Here is a 25,024-nt window from a genome sequence, read left to right on the forward strand (position 1 = left end):
GAGCTCACAGACCAATGAATCACAGGATCTTAGATCAAGGGCCAGTTCAACCTTCTCGTTTTACAGATGTGGAAGCTCAGGCCCAGAGAAGGGGATACTGTAGCCAAGGTCACACAGCAAGACAAAGGTCGAGCTGGGTTTGGAGCCAGCATCCTGATGCCCCCCTGTGCTCCTCCTTCATCAGGCTGCCTCCTGCAGCCCTGAGCCCTGGGAGTCTGCACCAAATCTGTCCACTCACACTCAGCCTTTCAGGATGAAAAGGCTAAGTCAGGTTCTGAGATTCAGATCAGGCTGATTTCCTTCATTTCAGAAACATGGGCGGAGCAGGTTGTGCTCTGTGCCAGGCCCTGAGCCAGGAACTGGGAGTACGGACAGGGGTAAAGAATGACCCTCGCCAGGACACATCCACCCAGGAGGCAAAAAAAAAAACAAAAAAAAATGATGTACTCAGGGCCCCAAGAGAGCAGAAGCACCAAACTAGAAAGCAAGAAAAGTTCAGCTTTGGTGAACTCACCCAGAATCTTGCAATCAGAAATGCTAGGAAGAAGCTTTTAAAATTACATGTCCCTGTTAAGTGTTGTATTTTCCAATGAGGAATGTTTTCATTTTGAATTTCATTTGGGGAGAGGGCACAGTACGCTTTTCAAGGCTTTGGGCCACTGAAGGCCTGACTCGTGCTAGGACCCACCAGCCCATGTAGGGGGACAGACCTGTCAGAACAGATGACAACATACCTCACGCTGCAGGTGCTGTGGTAGGGAGGCATTGAGAGCCCGGAGAGAGTGATTAACTCCTCTGGAAATGTCAAGGAGAGCCTGGCAGGGCTCCACAGAGGTGGAGAGGCTGGATGTCCCCACGGGTGGAGGGGAGAGGCCAGGCCCAAGGCCAAGGCCTCCTTCCCCCCAGCCCCCTGTCCTACCTGGGCAGAGTGTGAGGACCCTGGGCAGGGGGTCCATGCCATCTGCAGCTTCAAAGGGTAGGAAGTAGATATTTATAATCCAGAAGGAAGAGGGAAGCCCTGCCCTGTTTCCACAGCTCTGCTAACTGTGGGCACGTGCCAAACCCCAATGTTCACACACTTCCTTCCGGTCTCTTTGAACACAGAGACTTCAGGCTGTGGCTACACCGCCCACAGCCTGACCCTTGCCTGCTGTGGCAAGCCGACCACGGAGCGGGTGGGAGAAGAGCCGAAAAAAGCTGTTGAGGGGATTTTTTAAACTTAATTTTATTTATTAATATAATATAATGATGATCATAAAGGAAATGTAGATGTTTCCTCCTTGACCCTGTAAGATAGTTATAGCTGTTTATGTGTGTGTGTTTATCTATCATGGGGGCAGGGTATGTTTTTATCTACTTTAAGTACTGCTTTGGCTTCTGTATGTGTTCACATCCTCATTGGGCCCTTTATAGATATCTGTGCCTAAACACACAGGGAAGGTACTGAGACAGGCCAGGGCAGAGGAAAGCACTGGTTCAGCTCGATCGTCCCCATGGCTTTCTGGGCATGATACATGGCTGAAGCTGGGTCCTCCCTTCTGGGTGCTTTTGTGGGTCCCTCCAGGGTCCTTGTCCTGGTCCCCCATCTGTGGTTCCTCTGTAGGGACATACCTTTTCTCGGGCTGGCCACGTCCAGCTGCCTCTTCTTCCCTGGGGCCCCTTACCCTCCTGCAGCAAGTTCCCTTTAAGGACGATCCCAGATAGGCTGCCCTCTGTGGGACCACTTCCAACACAAAGAACACTGTGCCCTTTGACCGCCCAGTGGAGCCACCTCTCTTGGCTCTGTCACTGTCACCTTTAGACTTCTCAAGGGTGAGGCTGCTCCCAATCCTCTGGTTCTCGAGTTCCAGGAGACACAGGTCAAGCTCTCCATCACGTTATGTATTATCATTGAACAAATATCTACTGAGTGTCTGTCACGTGCCCAGGCCCTATTCTAGGCACTTAGGGAAATTTCAGAGAACAAAATGGACAAAAATCCTTGCCCTTGTGATGCTTATTTCCAGCCAATAAACAACAAGCATAGTATACAAGTGGATTGTAGAGGGTGTTAGGTGGTCAGTGCTATGGGGGAACAGGAAAAGTGGAGCAGGGTAAGGGGATCAGGAGAACAGGAGGTGGGAGTTGTGGTTTTCAGTATTGTGGTCACGGTGGGCTGCACTATTCAATGAGAAGCTGACATCTTGAGCAAAGGCGCAGGAGGCGAGCGATTGGGCCGTGTGGCTGCTGGGCACAGCCTGAGCACAAGGAGAGTCTCTGGGGCTGTAGCCTGAGCAGAGAGAGGGGATGCATCCGGGGTCACCGAGTTGGGACTGGCTTTAGACTGGAGCATGGAAAAATAGGGATTTAAAAAAAATGTTTTTTAAAGTAATATGTCCGTCTTAAAGTGTACGAAAAGAGACCAGAACTTGGCCCTTGAAAGTGCCCCTGGTTTTTGGTAGTTTTTGGCACAGTTCTCAGAGCAGGGTGGCATTGGCCCAGCGTGCAGGGCTGCAGCTCGTCACCAACTTGCTCTATAACCCGGACATGTCTCCCCTCTCTGGATCTTAGCTCCAGCGCGTCCCCAGGGCCTGCAAGGGTCTATGATTCCACTGACCCCTCAGGAGCCCTTCTCCCTGCAGGAGGGGAACACAGCCCTTCACCCGGCCGCCCGCTGGGGCCACCTGGCCGTGCTGCAGCGGCTCATGGACGTCAGGCTGGACCTGGAGGAGAGGAATGCGGTGAGTCACCACCTGGAGGATGCAGAGATGTGTGACACTGGCTTGCCCCCTGCCTTCCAGGAGCCCGCAGCCCGTGGTGCAGCCTGGTTTCCCCTGGTAGGGGCTCTGAAGCCAGCAGCAAGGACGTGTTCTCAAACAGCCTACGAGGAAAAGATGAGCAGGAGCACAAAACTCCAGGCTCGGAGGGGCACCGGGCCTGAGGGATCACGGAGAAGTCATACGCACAGTGTGCGTTCAAAGAAGGGAGAGGTCACTGTGGCCAGGATGGAGTAGGAGGGAATAGACAGAGCGGGGATGAGGCGGCTTGGAGGGCAAGGAGAACACGAGCAGAGCTGTGGCGGAGGGAGTGAATGCACCATATGCCCCTCAAGGTGAGAATCAGGGGCGGGGCTCAGGGAACCACAGATCACCAGGTCATGTCTGCAGTAGCAGGGAGGGGAGAGCTCAAAGAGCCCTGGAGCCCTGGCAGAAGGGGTGTCCTCCGGTCTCGGGCTCTGGCCTCAGCCTCCTGCCAGCCTCACACCGCTCCCCTGTGTTTCAGGAAGGTCTGACTGCCCTGCACGCAGCTGCTGAAGGGATCCACCCCGACTGTGTGCAACTCCTCCTCGGGGCCGGGAGTAGCGCGAACGCCCTCACCCAGGTAGCCGGGCCTCCTCACGACTGGTGTGTGCCCTCGGCTGCCTGCAGAGACGTGACTGTGTCAACTGTAGGAGCCACGATAATTCCTGAACATTGTGTGAACAAGGCTGTGAGGCAACAGGCTCAGCTGTTGAGCTCTGTGACTTTGGGCAAGTTACTTAATCTCTCTGAGCCTCGTTTCTCAACTATAAATTGGAGGTGATATATACTTACTATTTTATATTGCTATGAAGGCTAAATACCTAGCATATTGCCTGGGACATAATAGGAGCTCAGTACCCATTAGTGTCTTATTGCTGGGCACGTGACAGTTCACAAAGCCCTTTCATAACTATTACCTCAGAAAAATTCCCCCCATTTTACAGATGAGAGAGGTTCAGTGACTTTCCCAGGTCACAAGTTGGTAAGAAGCAAAGCTGAGTCTGAAAAGCTTATTCCCCTGACTCCAGAGTTCATGGCCTGAAACGTTTGCCTTGCCCAGCGGGGGTAGGGGTGGGGTGTCCGCAACATGAGGCCCACACCGCAATTAGAGCTGGAGCCTGGGTGTGACTCTGGGACAGGCCTCTTTCTCCCTTACCATTGCACTCTATGAGTTGGCCATTAGAAATTCTCTGTGTCCTTGAAAAGGGGGTTGTGACCTTTCTTTAGGTAGGAGGTTGGTGTTTTTGTTTTGTTTTGCTTTTTATTTTTAGATCAGTGACAAATACTCTTTCTTGGCTGGTTGAACAGCTGCAGAGTCTGGAATTCTCTTTTTCTAAATTTCAATAATGTAGCAAAAATAATATTAATAGTGAATAATATAAATAATAGCAAAAATAGTTTAAAAACAGAGGAATGAAAATGATATGCTAAAAATATTTAAAACAAAATAAGGCAGTCAGGGGGAAACAGAACAAAAAAAAAGAAGAGACATTCAGAAAAAAAATAGCAAAGGGAATTCCCTGGTGGTTCAGTGGTTAGGACTTTGCACTTTCACTGCCGAGTCGGGGAACTAAGATTGACAAGCTGCACAGCTCAGCCGGGAAAAAAAAGAAAAGAAAAGAAAAGAAAAAGCAAAATGGCAAATGTAAATATAATAATAATATAAATCGTAAATTCCCTTAAATGTGAATAATGCTTTATAAACCACAAAACATTTAATTTGCTCCCCTGGAAGGTCTGGAGACTACTACCCCAGGGACATAGCGGGGGACATTACAGCCAAGAGGGGGAAAGTAGCTGTCCCAGGGCACCAGCCGTGTCCTTCTGTTGCTGGTGAATTTCATTGCAAAAGAATTTGGAGATGAAGTGATAGGTAAGAATCAGATTTATTTAGAGAGAAACACACTCCACAGACAGAGTGTGGACTATCTCGGAAGGCAAGAGGCAAGAGGCCCTGAAATATGGCGTGGTTAGTTTTTATGGACTGGGTAATTTCATAGGCTAATGAGTGGGAGGATTATTCCAACTATTTTGAGGAAGGGGCGGGGATTTCCAGAAATTGGGCCACTGCCCACTTTTTGGCCTTTTACGGTTAGCCTCAGAACTGTCATGGCGCTGGTGGGGGTGTCATTTAGCATGCTAAGGTATTACAGTGAGCCTATAATGAGGCTCAAGGTCTACTGGAGGTCGAATCTTCTGCCATCTTGGACCTAGTTGGTTCTCATTAGTTTTCATCATGTACTGTGGCTATGTCATTCTTTTTTGTTGTTGTTGTTGTTGTATGTGGGCCTCTCACTGTTGTGGCCTCTCCCGTTGCGGAGCGCAGGCTCCGGACGCGCAGGCTCAGGGGCCATGGCTCACGGGCCCAGCCACTCCGCGGCATGTGGGATCCTCCCGGACCGGGGCACGAACCCGTGTCCCCTGCATCGGCAGGCGGACTCTCAACCACTGCGCCACCAGGGAAGCCCATATGTCATTCTTTTAAAGGTTGTGCCCTGCCCCCTTCACTCCTGTTTCACTTCCATCAGCAAGGTGTTGCTCCTTAGTCAGAAAGGCCCTTTCTCTGTGCCCAGCACTAGGCACTGGGAGGGGGCACAGACAGGTCATGCCATGGCCACCTCCCCAGCAGTAACAGCACGGGAGCTTAGAGACTCAGGGGGTTAGATCCAGCTGGTGGTCGTTGGTGGCTTGGAGCTGCCCACCTCACTGGCTCTAGTGCTCCAGCCTTGACTTGAGGTTTCTGGCAGAGGCCACGGTCTATTCTGACACTCCCACCTCTGGCAGTGTCATGCAGCAGGGTCTCTGAGGAGGGGGCAAACCCAAAGTGATTGCATTTCCCACGGGGAGGTGGATGGATTCCCACCCACCCTGTAAACTTGCTCAGACTCGACTTTGGGAGGGTGACCAACTCATCCTGGTCTGCCCATACTGTCCTGATTTTAAAACAGAAAGTCTCGCATCCAGGGAACCTTCAGTCCCAGGCAATCTGGGACAGTTGGTTACCTAGTGGGTCCTGCCTGAGATGAAGTCTCATCCAGGGGGAAGCCCTCCCTCTGGCCCTGCCAGGCTCCTCTGTGGATGTGCTTAGACCAGCTCCAGCTGGACAGTACATGCTGGGTGGGATTTGCCCTGTACAGGTAAATCTTATTGGTCCCCCTCCTTGAAAACCATCTCCTCAGCATCTATACTCCACGTGTCTTTACTGGCTAAGGAACTGTGAAGGCTTTGGCCTTTGTTCTGTAGTCTGTGACTGGAGGTGAGGAAAATCCTGAGACCATAGTGAACTCCTTTTACTAGTCACCAGGCCTGGGCAAGTCATTGATTTCTCCTGCCTCAGGGTTTAATGGGGATAATAGTCCCATGGGGGTTGTGAGCTGTGAATGGGATAATGAATCTCAAAGTGCTTTGTAAACCCTGCTGTGAGGGGTCCTTAGGATGCTGCATTGATGCCTGTTTCCCTCTAGAAAAAGCAGAGCTGCTTCCACTACGCAGCCCTCGGTGGCTCTGAGGACATGGCCTGGGCCCTCGTCCATGCAGGAGGAAGCACTAACGTGGCTGATCACGTACGTGTGGGGCCTGGATGGAAGGTGGGGAGGAGGGGATACACTGCCGAGTCTCCCAGGACCTCACTTCTCAACATAGAAATGGAGAACAGATTAGTGGTGGCGGGGGGCTAGGGGTGGGGGCGTGGGGCAGAGAAGGGAGGAGGGTGTGGTTATAAAAGGACTACACAAGGGACCCTTATGGTGATGGAACTGTGCTGCATCTTGACTATGTAAGGGATACACAAACCTACACGTGTGATAAAATTACATAGAACACACATGTATACAAATGATTACAAGTGAAACTGGGGACATCTGAGTAAGATGGTGGGTATTATCAATGTCAGTGTTCTGGTTGGGATATTGTACTGTGGCTTTGTAAGATGTTACCATTGGAGTGGGGAGAACAGAGCAGACGGGTGTTGAGGGTGGGAAGAAGGCTTTTCACCAGATACCTTTTGTTCTTTCTGGTTCTTTAGGTTTCTATAAATAAAATGTAAGCCAATGAAAAACAGTACTTGCTCTGTTTCCACTCCCCTTTCCTACCACATTCCCACAGACCTATTTCCAGGACGATGGAGGCCATATCCAGCCTCCTTGGTTATTTTATCTCCATGGCCTGCTGCTTCCTGGAGAGCCACCATTAGAGCTCTGATAAGTTTCCTAGCTCATCCGCGTTGTGCACTTGAGCCAGTTTCCAGTGTCTGCCCATTCACTCTCACAGGAGACCTTCTTTTGGCCTGATTTTGATTTCACAGTTATCTAGCAATGATCTGAGGACACTGCTGAAATTCTGTGGTAGTTTTACCTAGGTTTTTAAATATTTTTCTAGATGTGTTTCAGAATACTTTTTGTCATTTATTGCTGCTTGGGTTTGGGATTACATGAAGCCTGTAAATAATATAAGAGAAAATGGCCATCTTTGTAATATTTTATTTTTTCACTACAAACATGTCTCGCCATTTCTTTATGTCTTCTTTTGAATCCCTCAGTGATGTTCTATGGTTTTTGTTTGCCTTTGTAATAGCCATTTCCAATTATACTCTTCATAGGTACTTTATATATTTTGACCGTCATTGCAAATAGACTCTTTTTAAAATATGTCGTTTCTTGTGGGCATTCAATACAGGAATGCTACTGACCTTGGTATTTTTATCTTCTATATGACTTTTCATTGATTTTGCTAGAGGTTTTTTTTTTTTTGGTGGGGGTATAATAACTATTTTGACCTGTGTAGATATGCAGTCACGTTGCCTACAAGTAATCGTATAGTTTAAATCTTCTTTTCCAATATCCATAAACTGTTTTTTTCTGGCCTAAACTAGTAATGGCAGTCATGGGCATTTTTGTTGTATGTGTGCGTGTTCTGTTCTGTCACCTTTTGGTACTCAACATGTGAGGGTGTTTTTCCACAGTAAGTATAGATCTATCCCATTGATTTTTCTGGCTTTGTACTGTTCTACTAGATGTGTGTCACCATACACCTAGACAGAAGGTTGCTGTGGCGGTATCTCCACTTAGTCATGTAGTCAGTGCTCACAGGGAACCACTGGAGATGGAGTCCTCCAGCCTTGAGTGAGGCCTTGGGTGAATGTTGGGTTTGGGTGAGACCTCTGTTCTGGTCCCGGCTGGCTCTCTCATTCATTCATTTCATACATAAATAGTGGTTGAGCACCTACCTAGATGCCGGGGGTAGAAAGTCCAGTAACACAGGGTCTCTATTAGTTACGTGTCCTTGGGTGTGTCATGTAAGTTTTATGAACTTATTAAGTGTTCTCATTTGTAAGGTGAAAGTACGAATAAGAATACCATTCCTATATACTTGCTAGGTTCATGTGTGGAGTAAATGAGATAGCAGAGAATCTTAAGGTGCTGTTGCTAGAAGGGACCTCAGCAAGCATCTCTTGCCAGATGAAGATGACTTGCCCAAAGTCACGTAGTGAGTTCCTGGCATGGCAAGCTCTCAAACTTGGGATTTCAGGCTCCCGCCCACCATGAGGATCGATTGTGGCCCAAGGGATTCAGGCTGTGGGCTGTAAATTCCTCAGGCCACTCATGTCATCCGAGAAGTGAGAAGGTCCAAACTCAGAAGCACTATCTATACAGTAAGTCCCCTACACATGAACCAGTTCCATTCCGAGAGCACATTTGTAAGTCCAGTTTGTTCATAAGTCCAACAAAGTTTGCCTGGATACCCAACTAACACAATTGGCTATATAGTACTGTACTGTAATATGTTTATAATACTTTTCACACAAATAATATATAAAAAACAAACACACAAAATAAAACATTTTAAATCTTACAGTACAGTACCTTGAAAAGTACAGTAGTACAGTACGACAGCTGGCATACAGGGGCTGGCACTGAGTGGACAGGCAAGAAGAGTCACTGACTGGAGGGGGGAGAGGAGGTGGGAGATGGTAGAGCTGAAGGATCGTCAGCAATAAGAGACGGAGGGCAAGCTGCAATTTCACTCATGCCTGACTTTGACGGCAGAGGTTCTGGTTCCTTGCTGGATTCAATTCTATCTACCCTCTTTAAAAAATGATTCAGTGATGTCTGGGTAGTAGCTCTTTTTTTCTCATCATAGATGACATAGCAGTACTGGGTTGCATTCTGAACGGCTGCTGCAACTTTCGTGTACCTTTCTGTGTTCGGGTCCTGTGCCTCAAAAACTAACTGTGGGGCTTCCCTGGTGGCGCAGTGGTTGAGAGTCCGCCTGCCGATACAGGGGACGCGGGTTCGTGCCCCGGCTGGGAAGATCCCACATGCCGTGGAGCGGCTGGGCCTGTGAGCCATGGCCACTGAGCCTGCACGTCCGGAGCCTGTGCTCCGCAACGGGAGAGGCCACAACAGTGAGAGGCCCGCGTACCGAAAAAAAAAAAAAAAAAAGATACAAGTTGTCAAATGAAAAAAAAAAAAACAACTGACAGTGCCTCCTCAAATGAAGAAAATCCCCTTGCCATTTCCTGCGTCGTGAATCACTTCGTTTCTTCAGTTACCTCTTCTTCCTCTTGTGTCTCTTTGTCCTTTCTCTGAGCCTCCAGTTCCATCAGGTCTTCATCAGTAAGCTCCTCGTGTTGCACAGCAACAGTACTGTACAGTAAAGTACACAAAAGCACGACTAGTAGAGGATGCACGCATGTGACAATGTACGCCAGACATGTGAATTAATTTATGTGATCGGACACGCGCACGCATGCTCGCATCTTTGAAAGTTCGCAACTTGAAGGTTCGTACGTAGGGAACTTACTGTACTCCTCCCAACTCCCATCTTCTAGCACCAGCCTGCAGCTGGGCAGTCCTGGGAGGGACCCATCAACTGATCTGTGCCTCTCCACCGCCCCCAGCAGGCGCCTCTCCTGTGCACATCACCGTGAGGCACAACTTCCCCGTCCTGGTGCAGCTCCTTATCGACACCGGCAGTGACCTGGACGCCATGTAAGTGGCTGCAGAAACCATCTGGGCCCCATGGAGCCTCTGGGCACCCTCCCAGGTTAGCAGGGCTTAACTGTGGTCTACTAGCCTGGCCCAGAATTGAGGAATCACTCTTTCAGCTTGTCAAAAGTTGTTTGAATATTTGTTGAAGGTAGCATTATTTTATCAACCATTCCTCTATTTTGAACATTTGAGTATTTCCAAGTTTCTGTCATGATGTATAGAACACTGTGGTAAACATTTTGCTACATGCAACCTTTTCCTTTCATTGATTTTTTTTCCCCCTTAGGGAAAATTCCCAGGGCAGGGGTGACTGGGTTAATCTTGTATAACAAGAGGCCTCTGAGTCCTGAAGTTGTGATCAATCAGGAGCGTTTTAAAATCCCCATCCCCACAATCCACCCCCCAACCATACAATCCTCAGGGCCGCCACACACAACCACTAGTGGTGGAAAGCAATTTGACAGAATATAACATATACCTTTGAAATGGTCAGTATTTGCATGTCTGAGAATTGAGCCTCAAGAAATATATTAAGAGCTCATGTACCAAGATATTTGTTGTAGCAGTCTATCAGTTTTCATTTCAAAAAGGGCCCCAAATACTTAATAAGAGAGAAGTGCTTGGTTAAATTATGGTATAGGCATAGATAGGCTCTTATGGAGTTATATAAAAATGGTGTTTATAGAGTTTATAATATGCAGGAAGTTATACAGATGCAAAATGTATATACAGGATGATCTCAAATATGTAAAACCATAAAACTAAAAACATTCTGCCTTAAAGAAAATACTAGAAGAAATGTACTAAGACTGTTAACAAAGGTTGACTTAGGTGGGATAGCGAGTGGTATTTTTTCTTTGTTCTTTCTACTTTTTTGTTATTTACTGAGTTTGCTGAGTATTATGTTTATGATTAAATCCAGTTTACCCTCCCACATAACTTCTTTTTTTTATATAAATTTATTTTATTATTTTTATTTTTGACTGCGTTGGGTCTTCGTTGCTGCATGTGGGCTTTTCTCTGGTTGTGCCAAGCGGGGGCTACTCTTCGTTGTGGTGCGCAGGCTTCTCATTGCGGTGGCTTCTCTTGTTGGGAGCATGGGCTCTAGGCACCTGGGCTTCAGTAGTTGCGGCTCATGGGCTCTAGAGCACAGGCTCAGTAGTTGTGGCACATGGGCTTAGTTGCTCTGCAGCATGTGGGATCTTCCTGGACCAGGGCTCAAACCTGTCTGTGTCTCCTACATTGGCAGGTGGATTCTTAACCAGTGCGCCACCGGGGAAGCCCCACATAACTTCTTAGAGAAACTCTGTTAAGGCCCAGTTGGGAGTGTACCCACCTTGGTCCTGTCCTGGCTTTGAGCCACAGACCATCTCTACATGCTTTTCTGCTCTCCGTCCTCTTGGCTTCTTTTCCAGAGGCAGTAGACACCCCTCACCTTGCCGCCGAGCACGCCTGGCAGGACATAGTGGGTATTCTCCTCATTGCTGGGGTTAACTTAAACCTGAGAGATAAGGTACCTCTGCTCACAACCAGCCTCCCTTGCAAGCTTTCATGACTCCCTCTTTGCCAGAGATCCTGATGCAAATGCCTCCTGCTCCCAGAATGTTCAAGGCTTCCCATCTGTTATATATCAGCTCAAAGGCAACCTCCTCCAGGAAGCCTTCCTGCCCCTCCATCACCTTCCCCTGTGTCCTCTGAGGTCCCTCAGCACTTGGCCCACCCCTCTCCTGGTCCTTGCCTGTGATATGTTTGTCTTCTGTTTCATGGCCCACATCAGACTTTGAGCTCCTTGAGTCATCTGCTGGGGAGAGGGGAAGAGAGCTAGAGGAATAGCATGTCACCACCCCACAACTCCGTACGTGTGAAACAGGGTTGGGGGAAGCTTCCTGGGTCACGGTGCTTCTGGGGTGGCCACCTCCTCAGGTGGCCAGAAGTTTGAGAAGAGCTGAAGGCTTAGTATGAGGCTGAAGAGGTCACAGGCTCATGAGGGGAAGGGCCCTTGCACACGTGGCCCAGCCCTTGGGATGGTGTGGGAAAGAGATGGGGGCAGGGAACAGGCCCTGAGGCTGGACCTGGGAAGGGCTTCCGGCTTCCTGGGAGGGAAGCTGGGGCCCGGGGCAGCTGGCCAAGCTTGAAGAGGAGCTTCCCATCTCCCCGCAGGTCCCTGGAGGTGGTGGAGGCCAGCACTCTGCCAGAGGCCTGGAGCAAAGGGCTGGAAACCTGAGGGGAGGCAGCAAACTTGACACAGGAGTCCAAGCCCCTTCTCTGGGTTCTGGTTTCATCTGAGACATGAGGCTGGTAACATCTATCTCACAGGTGACCTTGAAGACTTATGCAGGCTGAGTTTTATAAGCTTTAAGTCCTCCTATTCTAGAAGAACACAAGAGGTGGTTGCTGGAATTATTGCCTTATTCTACCTGTGACTTTTCCACACCCAGAATTACTGCCAGAAAACCCTTCTGCTCTCCAGTGTAGACTGCTGGAAACCACTTTCTTTGGGTAGGAGGGTCTGTAGTCAGTGCTAGAGGCCACCCTATACCCTCTTATAGGAACTCTGGATTCCCTTCTCCCTTCTTACCCGCAGCAAGGAAAAACCACCTTGCCAGTGGCCACCCACATCAACCATGTCAGCCTGGTGGAAATGATCATAAAAGCCGATTGCTTCTACAGATGAGAGAAGGTACTGAGACCCGGTGCTTGGTCTCTCCATGTTGGAAAGGGAGTGGTCATGGCTTCAGGTGGAGTTGGTTTTGAACCCCAGCCCTGACCAATTCAGGGGCCCCTCAGTTTCCAAGCGAGTGATAATCCCTGCCTTACCTAACACTAGGGTTCTTTGAGGGCATCCAGAGATGGGTGAACACCCAAACCACAGTGAAATAAGGCTGACTGAGGTCCGTGCCAGTGTGGAGATACTAGTAGACCCTGCTGTAGCTCCTGGTTGATGGATGAATGCATTCATGCATGAATAAAGAAATGGCAAATTGTTTCCAGCTCACTGTCAGCTCCAGGTGATTGGAATTGTGGCTTGGGGTGTTCTATTCAGGCAACTTTCTGAGCCCAGAAGGAAAGTGTGCTGCGATTGATTAGTGATATCTGCTGTGGATTTGGGAAAGAGGAGTGGCAGTTGTAAGGTCCTGCATTTACAGCTCCATGTCAGCAAATGGGGGTGGGTTGAGAGATTTTTTGTTGTCCTTAATGGTTGCTTTTATACACAGAAAATAAATTTTTGCATTTATTTCAGTTTTAGAAATTAATACTAAATTGTTTACAAAATTTAAATCCTACTTTTCCTCAAAGTTTTAAATTTATTTTTACAATCTTATTATTATATTTATACAACTAGTAAATTTTAAACAGTCACTTTCAAGGAAGCCTTTTGATTAAAGTTTGGTCCCATGTTTAAGCTTAGTTAAACTACCTTAAAGGTTTTAAACTGAAAGAATAAATTTAATATAATAGGTTTTCTTTTCAAGCACTTCAAATGCTTCCTAAATTCTTAAATTATCCCATTAAATCCAATAAATTAAACCTATAAAGTGAATCTCGAATATCATAAACATTCTGATATTGTTTACAAATTTAGCAAATTTCTCTTAACACTTCTCAAAAAAATCACTGTCCAGAAATCAATCAATTGATAAATTTCCATAGGAATCATAAGATTTTCTCTTTCACTGACGTGCTGGATTCTCGTAAATATTACAACCCCTTTACATACAACAGATTACTCCTAAATATTAATACCAACGGTTTGATGAACTGATTCATCTCTATGCTTAATTTTAAACCACCTCAGGCTTTAAAAGTTTTCAACACTAAGGCAGTGGTGCAGTTAGAATCACAAATCCCTCTTTCCTACCCCTAGACCAATTCAATCAGAATCTAAGGGATAAGGGCCAAGCTTCTGTGGTTCTTAAAGCTCCCAGATGATCCCAATGTAAGATGCAGTTGAGAACACAGCTCGAAAGAAACAGTTTTTACCACCCAAGGAGAGAGCCAAGCTCCCAGGTCGTCACCTCCCAGGTGACTGGCCAGACACAGTTAACCAGGATGTAAGATTCAGAGCTGCAGATGCTAGAACTCACCTGACCTTTTTTTTTCACACACACACACTGTATTTTATTTTTACAAGAGATAAATAAACTGACACCAAGCATTGTAAATGGATGACCACAACAAAAGCAAAAATGATTGCAATTAATAAACACGAAACACACTCATACTATGTCATAATATTGACATTCCGTCCAGTAATCCTCCACTGTAACAGTTGCTTTACTTTGCAGTGGTCACCTGAGCTTTTTAACAACTAGAAATCTGCATCCACATCCTTTCGAGGGGCTTTTGTGGCTTTTTTTTTTTAATTTTTGAATTTTATTTATTTATTTATTTTTTATACAGCAGGTTTTTTTTTTTTAACATCTTTATTGGAGTATAACTGCTTTACAATGGTGTGCTAGTTTCTGCTTTATAACAAAGTGAATCAGTTATACATACACATATGTTCCCACCTCTCTTCCCTCTCGCGTCTCCCTCCCTCACACCCTCCCTATCCCACCCCTCTAGGTGGTCACAAAGCACCGAGCTGATCTCCCTGTGCTATGTGGCTGCTTCCCACTAGCTATCTACCTTACGTTTGGTAGTGTATATATGTCCATGCCACTCTTTCCCTTTGTCACAGCTTACCCTTCCCCCCGCCATATCCTCAAGTCCATTCTCTAGTAGGTCTGTGTCTTTATTCCTGTTTTACCCCTAGGTTCTTCATGACATTTTTTTTCCTTAAATTCCATATATGTGTGTCAGCATATGGTATTTATCTTTCTCTTTCTGACTTACCTCACTCTGTATGACAAGACTCTAGGTCCATCCACTTCATTACAAATAGCTCAATTTCGTTTCTTTTTATGGCTGAGTAATACTTCTGTGGGTTTAACTTAAGTTATTACATAATTTTTGGTAACCTCTCATTTTATCACCTGCTTTGCATAGAAAGAATTCTGTAATCCAGACCTTCTCTACTTGTTGTCATTTGGCAAGTTTAGTTCGTGCCTGATTCTTGGCTTGCCTGGTTTTAGCCACAGCTGCTGAGTCATTCTACTGACACTCGTGCTATATGAACACAAAGAAAAGAGAGAAATGGGAAGGCTTCCTGGAAGAGGTGGCACCCAGGTGGTCTTTTGACTGTGGCAATGGGATTGAGAGACAGGGAGGTGAGAAAAGGAATTCTGGATGAAGAAACAGTGTAAGCAACTCAGTTTCCAACACTCAAAGCAAGGCACAGAGTCAGAAACCAGAGTAATGGACACTATGCCTCAGGCCTGTGATGACACCAGTTCTGTGTCCAGGCTCACGAGGGACAGCCTGGCAGGGATTTCCCCCAGACAGCTGCTGCACTTCTGGGATCTGCCCCACAGGACCAGCTCTCATGCAGGGACCTCTGTGACCCCTCTGGGAAGAGCTTGACCTTTAAGCAGGACCATCGGCAGGAAACACATCAGCTCCGCTCTGTGCTGTGGTGACTGGCCTCCAGGTACCTGCAGCCCCACGAGTGGAAGAAGCTGGCGTATTGCTGGGAGTTCACCGAGGCCCACGTCCACGCCATTGAGCAACAGTGGACAGGTACCACCTTGCCTTGGTGCCCCAGAGCAACCGGGTGGAGGGGTGGGGGCACGTGGGGTGTGTTCAGTTTTCTGTGCTTCTGGGGGAAAAGCCTTAGCAAGCCACACGCCACTTCCAACACATCACGTGCTCTTCCCCTCTCCAGGCCTTTACACAGACTGGGCCCTCTGCCCCTCCCTCCACATTGACCTGTGAACTTCACATTCTTCACGAATCAGCTTGAGCTGAAACCCATCATTCACACATGAAACTAAAGGTGCTCCCTGTAAAAAGGAGAGGAGCTGCTGTTGCCACTATTATTTAACATCTATTTGGAAATTCGGGCCCTGGTATTAAGGCATGAGACAGAAATAGAAATTGAGTGTAAATACTGGAAAGGAAGAGAGAGATTTATTAATTTCAGATGAGATACACACACACACACACACACACACACACACACACACACACACACACACACAGGAAGTCCAGAAGAATCAACGGAAAAACTCTTAGAATAAAATAATTCAATGAAATGGCTAAACATGATTAAATACACGAACACCATAGTATTCCTCTGTACCATCAATAAGTGGGCAAAATATATAGAGGTATATATATGTAAAAAAAATATATGTAAAAATGTATATTTTAAATATATTAAAAATTTTTTTTAAAAATATATAATATATATTAAAAATGTATGTAAAAATATACTCCATTTACAATAGTGTGTGTTTCTAAGAAGAAATATGAATGACATATGAGTAAGACAATACAAATTATTTGAACTATAAAAGAAGACTTGGGTAAGTAGAATGACATTCTGTATTTCCAGCTAAAAGAAGTGTCATGTAGATATTGATTTTCCCCGTATTAAAGCTTTGATCCAATTTTAATCAAATCAAAATAGGAGGTTTTTGAAACTTGACTAAAGGATTCTACAGTTCGTCTGAAAGAAGAAACAGGGAATATATAAATGAATATTCTGGAGGAAAAAAGCGAAGAGGGTCTAACTCAACCAGACTCAATGTTAGAAAGCTAGAATATTTAACACAGAGAGATACCTGACAGAAACATAGGCAAATCAGGTAGTGGAATAGAGTGGGGAGTCCACAAGTGAACTCTATTACCCATGCGGATTTCATAGACGATAAAGGAGCACTGGTAAATTACAGGGCTGGGGACAAGGGGTAGTGAATAAACGGGTCAAATGAAACTGCTACATCACGAGCAGCACCAGGAGGAAGTGCCTGCTGGGGGCCCACGGACACCAGAACATCAGGGACGCAGTGGCTGACTGACTTGGACCTGATGGCTGTGCCCCCATGGCTGAGCCAGCCCATCTGTCCCTAGCTGGGAGAGCTGAGCTGGTCACAGTTGAATAACAAGCTAACCCCACCACCAGCACTGAAGAGCATGGGCACTTATTTTCCAAACATTGTAATCACCTGGGAAGGCTTAACACTGATCTGTTGCCTAGGCCACACCCAGACTCAAGTACTAGGAATCTCAGAACGGGGAGGGGGACCCAGGTGTCAGTGTTTGCTAAAGCCTCCCAGGTGTCTCCAGTGAGCACTTATGGCTGAGAACCACTGGTTCGGGGGAAAGAACAGGGCCGCTAGCTTGCAAGTCACAGGTTATTGTGAGCCGCCGGAGAGATGAACTGTACAGTCGTGTGTGCATCGTGGTACCACAGTGAATGCCAATTCTTTCTCTCTTCCCAGTGACACCAATAGGATAGATGGTGGATGCTCAGGGGAAAGCCTGGCACTGGGGAGATCCAGGTGTCCCTGACACGAAACTCCACCCCCATCCCATCTGAGGCTGCTCCTCCCCTTCCTCCCATGCCCTCCCCATATATGGGCTGAGTTCCGCTAGCGCTTAGCGGAGGGTCTGATGTTCTGGTGGCGGTAAGGGGTGTGCTCAGGCCTGGCTCTGGTAAGGCAGGCGGGGTTGGCGCCTTCTCTCTCTCTCTCTTTCTCCCCTCGTGATACTCAGGCACCGAGAGCTACCGGGAGCACGGGCACCGGTCACAGCCAGTGAGAACCCCAGCAGAGTGCTCTTCAAAGGCCTCGTCGCCATTGGCAGGAGGGACCTGGCTGGTAAGTGTCCCCCCGCCCGCCTGCTGCTCAGGGCAGCCCCGGGTGCGAGTCAGAGTTGCATGGCCCCGCTGGAATGCAGCAGGGCCCTCCAAGGCTGCTCAGACCACGGTGCTGTGGCGCTGGCTCTGAACCTTTCAGATTGATGGTCCTAGCCCTGCCTCCTCCTGGAACCCAGACGGAGCCTTGGGCAACTCACAGTACCTCCTGGCCCCAGTCTCCCCATCTGTGCCGTGAGGGTGACCCAGACGATCCCTATCACCTTCACAGCCCCAACGCCACTGAAGCTACAATCTCTTCCTATCCAGCTCTCTATACTACATTGATTTGTTTTTTTCTCCAGTTTGGAGTAGGGTGGGAACAGCCTGCAGGCTTGTTTTTCACAAACATTAAGACCTATGGGCCAAAACTGGCTTAAGATGAGTTGAACCAGTAAGATCTGGTCAAATAAAATTTCTGAGGCCGTCACAACTATTTGAGTCTGTCAATCCCAAAAGCGTTTTTTGGGATTTGCGATTCAGGGCACCATGTAGAACCATCAGGTAAGCGGAGTAACAGGTTCTAGTAATGATCCCACATTAAAAACAAAATTGGCTCATGATGAAAAAGGCTTAAACTCTGTAACCTCCATTGCCATGGTGCATTACAGGGCAACCACAGGATGGGGTACTAGGCAGCCATCCATAGTAATGAAGGTACATCAGTCACTTGGCAACAAGGAAAAGCGTCGATAGCACGTTATCAAGGAGCAAGAGGAAAGTCCCCTGTGTGGTCGATCTCCCCCAGCTGCCACACACAAGGTGAGAAAACAGTCACTTCAGAGGGGAGGAATTAGGGATGACTTGGTTCTTCTTCCAGCATGTTCTTAAATACTACTCTGCATCTTCTTTTAACACAAACTCTTGCAGGCAATTAAAACATCAAACTAGCCTTGTGAGGCAGCGCTCAGGCAACAAGAGGCAACAGGATTCTTGTCTTTGGCAGAAAGCATCAGGAAGAAAGCAAACGATGACTCTAGCGCCCCAAGGAGGTGCACAGCCATGTAACTGGAGGGACTGGACATTCAGGAGCATGGAACCTCAGAGTGGGGGCCACTGAACAGAGGAGGACCACCGTTTAAGGGCTTAAAAAGCAATTACTGTAAACAGACTTCCAGCTGCTTCCACTGAAACCCATATTAGGACCAGCAGGCAAGTGTTTGTGATCTTTTTCATGGAGGCCTGTCTCAGGTTTTGCAGGTAATCCCTTCCCAGAGGTATCGTCATTTGCAGCTCTCAGTTTACTTTCATCTCCTGCATTTCACTGGAGCCTCACAGCAGCCCTCTGTGGTGCAAGGGATGTCTTTTCAGAGAGGACTCTGGGCACAGGGTGGATAAGCAGCTCATCAGGTGGTGAGGTCAGGGGCCAAACTGAGCATTCCTGTCTCCCCAACCTGGTGAAGGGCTCCATCCATCCCTTATGAGAAGGACCGCCCTTAATTCAATCCCTGACTTTTATGAATGCTGTGCTTACTCCACAACTGTTTCTATTCTCAGCTTATTTGTACATTTTGACAGTTCCAGGAGGCACACACGCATTTTTTCCCTCTTTTTCAAAATACCTTTTAAAGTTTTAAACTCTTAATTTTAAAATCATTTCAGACTTACGAAAAAGCTGCAGAAATAGTTCAAAGAATTTCCAAATACTCTTCACTCAGCTTCCCCAAATGTTAACATCTTACATAACCAGGAAATTAACACTGCTAGGATACTATTTTTTTTAAACCTTTTTGTTTTTTAGATGTTGGGGGTAGGAGTTTATTAATTAATTTTTGCTGCGTTGGGTCTTCGTTTCTGTGCGAGGGCTTTCTCTAGTTGTGGCAAGTGGGGGCCACTCTTCATCGCGGTGCGCGGGCCTCTCACTATCGCGGCCTCTCTTGTTGCGGAGCACAGGCTCCAGACGCGCAGGCTCAGTAGTTGTGGCTCACGGGCCTAGTTGCTCCGCGGCATGTGGGATCTTCCCAGACCAGGGCTCGAACCCGTGTCCCCTGCATTAGCAGGCAGATTCTCAACCACTGCACCACCAGGGAAGCCTGCTAGGATACTATTAACTCACCTTCACACCTTATTCAAATTTTGTCATTTGAGCCTGGAAGTTCTGCCTGAAAGCTGTTTCTGTCTAATGTGAGCTCTCCTGCATGTGGCACAGCTGGCTGTGGCCAGTTTCGGAGCCCATATCTTAGAAAAGCTCCCCACAAAGTTAGCCTTTGGGCCTGCGTCCTGGGAAGAAGACAGAATAAAAACTGCTAGAGCTGAAAGGGGCTCCAGTTCTCACACATGGCTGGTGGGAGTTCACAGTGGTACAATCCTCTGAAAGGCAATTTGGCATTATCCACGAAACTACAAATACATTTACCCTTTGACGTAGCAGTCCCACATCTAGGCATTTATCCTACAGAGAAACCTGCAAACATTATATAATACTAACACACATGCAAGTGAACAAAGGTGAAACTATGCTGTGAGATGGATGTATGGGAACTGTGTACTATCTGCTCAGTTTTCTTTAACCGTTTTTAAAAAAATAGTCTATTTTTAAAAATAACTGAAACTAAAACTTACAAAAAGAAAATGAGGCTTTGAAACCAACCCATCAGGTTGATGATTTGAGAGGTGTGTCTGGCCTGAGGCCTCACAGTTTGCGGTGGGATTCAGTCCCCAGCACAGCACACAGCCTCCCTGCCATTGTGGCACCCTTCATCTGCACATGCTGTGTTGAGATGGAGAACCTTCTTCTACCATCTATTCCATATGAGAAAGGTATTTCATACCACATGGGACTTGGATCACTTACCTGGATGAATTTTGTTTTTTGTTTTATTTTTTATTTGGTTTTGGCTGCATTCGGTCTTTGTTGCTGCACACGGGCTTTCTCTAGTTGCGGCGAGTGGGGGCTGCTCTTTGTTGCAGTGCATGGGCTTCTCATTGTGGTGGCTTCTCTTGTTGCAGAGCACAGGCTCTAGGCACAAGGGCTTCAGTAGTTGTGGCATGCAGGCTCAGTAGTTGTGGCTCATGGGCTCTAGAGCACAGGCTCAGTAGTTGTGGTGCACAGGCTTAGGTGCTCTGTGGCATGTGGGATCTTCCCGGGCCAGGGCTTGAACCCATGTCCTCTGCATTGGCAGGCAGATTCTTAACCACTGCGCCACCAGGGAAGCCCTGTTGTTTGTTTTTTGAGATAAAAAAGCAAGTCCATAAATAAAGTTTAAACGTTGAAATATATCTCTCAAGTTCAATACTTACTTCTTTTGTTTGGGAAATCAATAGCAAAATTTCAAACAAGCTATTGTGGATTTTTTTTTTTTTAAACAGGATTTACAAGATTGATTTATAGGGTTCTCATGAATGATCTCTTGTTGCCTACTCAATCAACCTGTAAACAATTTTTTTAAACTTAAAAAATTTTTTTTAACTTTTAAAAATATTTAGATCAATAATTTTTTATTGAATTATAGTTGATTTACAATATTGTGTTAGCTTCAAGTGTACATCATAGTGATTCAGTTTTCTGATTATATTCCATTATAGGTATTTATTAGATACTAAATGTAGTTCCCTGTGCTATACAGTAAACCCTTGTTGCTTATCTATTTTATGTATAGTACTTTATACATGTTAATCCCATATTTCTAATTTGTCCCTCCCCACCTCCCTCACTCCTTTGGTAACCATAGGGTTTTTTTCTTTGTCTGTAAGTCTGTTTCTGTTTTGTAAATAAGTTCATTTGTACTATTTTTTAGATTCCACATATAAGTGATATTATATAGTATTTCTCTGTTTGACTTACTTCACTAAATATAATATTCTCTAGGTCTATCCATGTTGCTGCAAATGGCAATATTTCATTATTTTTTATGGCTGAGTAAGACTCCATTGTATATATATACCACATCTTCTTAAGCTGCTCACCTGTTGATGGACATTTGGGTTATTTCCATGTCCTGGCTATTGTAAATAGTGCTGCTGTGAACAGCACTATTCACAGTGCATGTGTTTTTTTGAATTAGAATTTTCATCTTTTCTGGATACATACTCAGGAGTGGATTGCTGGATCATATAGCTGCTCTGTTTTTAGTTTCTAAAAAATATTTATTTATTTGTTTATTTTTATTTATTTGGGCTGTGCCAGGGATCTTAGCTGCAGCATGCAGGATCTAATTCCCTGACCAGGGATTGAACCCAGGCCCCCTGCCTTGGGAGCCCAGAGTCTTCACCACTGGACCACCAGGGAAGTCCCTATTTTTAGTTTTTTAAGGAACCTCCATACTGTTTGCCATAGTGGCTGAACAGTTTACATTCCCAACAGTGTATTAGGGTACACTTTTCTCCACATCCTCTCCAACATTTGCTATTTGTGGACTTTTTGATGATAGCTGTTATAACAGGTGTAAGGTGATATCTCATTGTGGTTTTGATTTGCATTTCTCTAATCATTAATGATGTTGGGCATCTTTTCATGTGCCTATTGGTCGTCTGTATGTCTTCTTTGGAGAAATGTCTATTTAGATCTTCTGCCCGTTTTCTGATTGGGTTGTTTGTTTTTTGATATTGAGTTGAATGACCTGTTTGTATATTTTGGATATTAACCCCTTGTATGTTGCATCATTTGCAAATATTTTCTCCCATTCCGTAGGTTGTCTTTTTGTTTTGTTGATGGTTTCCTATTTTTTTCTCTCTCTCACACACACACACACTCACACACACACACACACACACACACACACACTCTATTTTATTTTTACAAGAGATAAGTAAATGGACACCAAGCATTGTAAATGGATGATCACAACAAAAGCAACAATGATTGCAATTACCAAACACGAAACACGCTCATACTATGTCATAATATTGACATTCAGTCCAGTAATCCTCCACTGTAACAGCTCCTTTACTTTGCAGTGAAAATTGATTTGTATATTTTTTGCCTCTGAGTCCTTGTGGGATTTTTTTTTTATTCAAACAAAGTCACAAAAATTATAATCATCCTCATCAGTTCACTCAGTCCCATGTAATAAATTTTTTTTTCATCTTGATCTTTTGTTAGCACTTTTATGAATTCATCACTTTTCCATTAGAGTTCTGAAAATGCTTATTCATTCAGTTCAGCAGTATAGTCAGTTACCAGAAACCTGTACTTGTCAGAGTCTTTTCCATGAATTCCTTGAAGATGAAACCCTTTTATAGGAACATTTTTGCAGAAGCATCAGAGTACACCCAGAACTGTCTGTAAATGACAAAAGACATAAAAATGACCACGGTTAAAGATTTGATGAAAGTCCATAATAATGCAAATGACAAGGTAATTTAGTTATTTCTGAGATACACTTTTTAAGGTAATAACTAGAATTATGACTTATAACATTATACTAGAACGTATAAGATTTTTAGAAATTTCATGTAATGCCTGAAACATTCATATTAACAAATTTCCATACAAATAAACCAAAGAAAGTTTAGTATTAGTTTTTTTGGTTGGTTTTTTATATTGCAGGTTCTTATTAGTCATCAATTTTATACACATCGGTGTAGACATGTCAATCCCAATCGCCCAATTCAGCACACCACTATCCCCACCCCACCGTGGTTTTCCCCCCTTAGTGTCCATACGTTTGTTCTCTACATCTGTGTCTCAACTTCTGCCTTGCAAACCGGTTCATCTGTACCATTTTTCTAGGTTCCACATACATGCGTTAATATACGATATTTGTTTTTCTCTTTCTGACTTCCTTCACTCTGTATGACAGTCTCGAGGTCCACCCACGTCTCAACAAATGACTCAATTTCGTTCCATTTTATGGCTGAGTAATATTCCATTGTATATATGTACCACAACTTCTTTATCCATTTGTCTGTCGATGGGCATTTGGGTTGCTTCCATGACCTGGCTATTGTAAATAGTGCTGCAGTGAACGTTGGGCTGCATGTGTCTTTTTGAATTATGATTTTCTCTGGGTATATGCCCAGTAGTGGGATTGCTGGATCATATGGTAATTCTATTTTTAGTTTTTTAAGGAACCTCCATACTGTTCTCCATAGTGGCTGTATCAATTTACATTCCCACCAACAGTGCAAGAGAGTTCCCTTTTCTCCACACCCTCTCCAGCATTTGTTGCTTGTAGATTTTTTTTTTTTTTTTTTTTTTGCTGTACTTGGGCCTCTCACTGTTGTGGCCTCTCCCATTGCGGAGCACAAGCTCCGGACGCGCAGGCTCAGCGGTCATGGCTCACGGGCCCAGCCGCTCCGCGGCATGTGGGATCTTCCCGGACCTGGGCACGAACCCATGTCCCCTGCATCGGCAGGCGGACTCTCAACCACTGCACCACCAGGGAAGCCCCTGCTTGTAGATTTTTTGATGATGCCCATTCTTACTGGTGTGAGGTGATACCTCACTGTAGTTTTGACTTGCATTTCTCTAATAATTAGTGATGTTGAGCAGCTTTTCATGTGCTTATTGTCCATCTGTATGTCTTCTTTGGAGAAATGTCTATTTAGGTCTTATGCCCATTTTTGGATTGGGTTGTTGGTTTCTTTAATTTTGAGCTGCATGAGCTGTTTATATATTTTGGAGATTAATCATTTGTTGATTCGTTTGCAAATATTTTCTCCCATTCTGAGGGTTATCTTTTCGTCTTGTTTATGGTTTCCTTTGCTGTGCAAAAGCTTTGAAGTTTCACTAGGTCCCATTTGTTTATTTTTGTTTTTATTTCCATTACTCTAGGAGGTGGATCAAAAAAGATCTTGCTGTGATTTATGTCAAAGAGTGTTCTTCCTGTGTTTTTCTCTAGAGTTTTATAGTGTCTGGTCTTACATTTAGGTCTCTAATACATGTTAAGTTTATTTTTGTGTATGGTGTTAGGGAGTGTTCTAATTTCATTCTTTTACATGTAGCTGTCCAGTTTTCCCAGCACCACTTATTGAAGAGGCTGTCCTTTCTCGACTGTATATCTTTGCCTCCTTTGTCATAGATTAGTTGACCATAGGTGTGTGGGTTTATCTCTGGGCTTTCTATCCTGTTCCATTGGTCTATACTTCTGTTTTTGTGCCAGTACCGTATTGTCTTGATGACTCTAGCTTTGTATGTAGTCTGAAGTCAGGGAGTCTGATTCCTCCAGCTCCATTTTTTTCCCTCAAGACTGCTTTGGCTATTCGGGGTCTTTTGTGTCTCCATACAAATTTTAAGATGATTAGTTCTAGTTACGTAAAAAATGCCATTGGTAGTTTGATAGGGATTGCACTGAATCTGTAGATTGCTTTGGGTAGTATAGTCATTTTCACAATATTGATTCTTCTAATCCAAGAACATGGTATATCTCTCCATCTGTTGGTATCATCTTTAATTTCTTTCATCAGTCTTATAGTTTTCTGCATACAGGTCTTTTGTCTCCCTAGGTAGGGTTATTCCTAGGTATTTTATTCTTTTTGTTGCAGTGGTAAATGGGAATGTTTTCATAATTTCTCCTTCAGATTTTTCATCATTAGTGTATAAGAATGCAGGAGATTTCTGTGCATTAATTTTGTAT

At 45.4% G+C, this 25,024-nt stretch overlaps 2 protein-coding genes across 2 annotated transcripts in view; one reads left to right on the top strand and one right to left on the bottom strand.

Moving 5' to 3' along the window:
- Window positions 1-18,652, top strand: part of ANKDD1A (ankyrin repeat and death domain containing 1A) — an 80,783-nt gene extending 62,131 nt beyond the window's left edge. Inside the window, 11 exon segments of the mRNA XM_060151848.1 lie at window positions 2,622-2,720; window positions 3,262-3,360; window positions 6,245-6,347; window positions 9,682-9,769; window positions 10,056-10,069; window positions 11,194-11,282; window positions 12,354-12,449; window positions 15,184-15,388; window positions 17,369-17,398; window positions 17,401-17,472; window positions 18,454-18,652. Coding sequence (XP_060007831.1) covers window positions 2,622-2,720; window positions 3,262-3,360; window positions 6,245-6,347; window positions 9,682-9,769; window positions 10,056-10,069; window positions 11,194-11,282; window positions 12,354-12,449; window positions 15,184-15,388; window positions 17,369-17,398; window positions 17,401-17,472; window positions 18,454-18,515 — 957 coding nt within the window. The 3' untranslated portion in view covers window positions 18,516-18,652.
- A 3,565-nt stretch (window positions 18,653-22,217) lies between these two features.
- The window catches only part of SPG21 (SPG21 abhydrolase domain containing, maspardin), a 121,545-nt gene continuing 118,738 nt past the window's right edge, over window positions 22,218-25,024 (bottom strand). Inside the window, exon 10 of the mRNA XM_060151915.1 lies at window positions 22,218-22,728. Within this exon, the coding sequence (XP_060007898.1) occupies window positions 22,708-22,728 (21 nt within the window). The 3' untranslated portion in view covers window positions 22,218-22,707. The remainder of the gene's footprint in view (window positions 22,729-25,024) is intronic.

The sequence above is a fragment of the Lagenorhynchus albirostris genome, chromosome 1 (assembly GCF_949774975.1).
Source record: "Lagenorhynchus albirostris chromosome 1, mLagAlb1.1, whole genome shotgun sequence".
NCBI lineage: Eukaryota > Metazoa > Chordata > Mammalia > Artiodactyla > Delphinidae > Lagenorhynchus > Lagenorhynchus albirostris.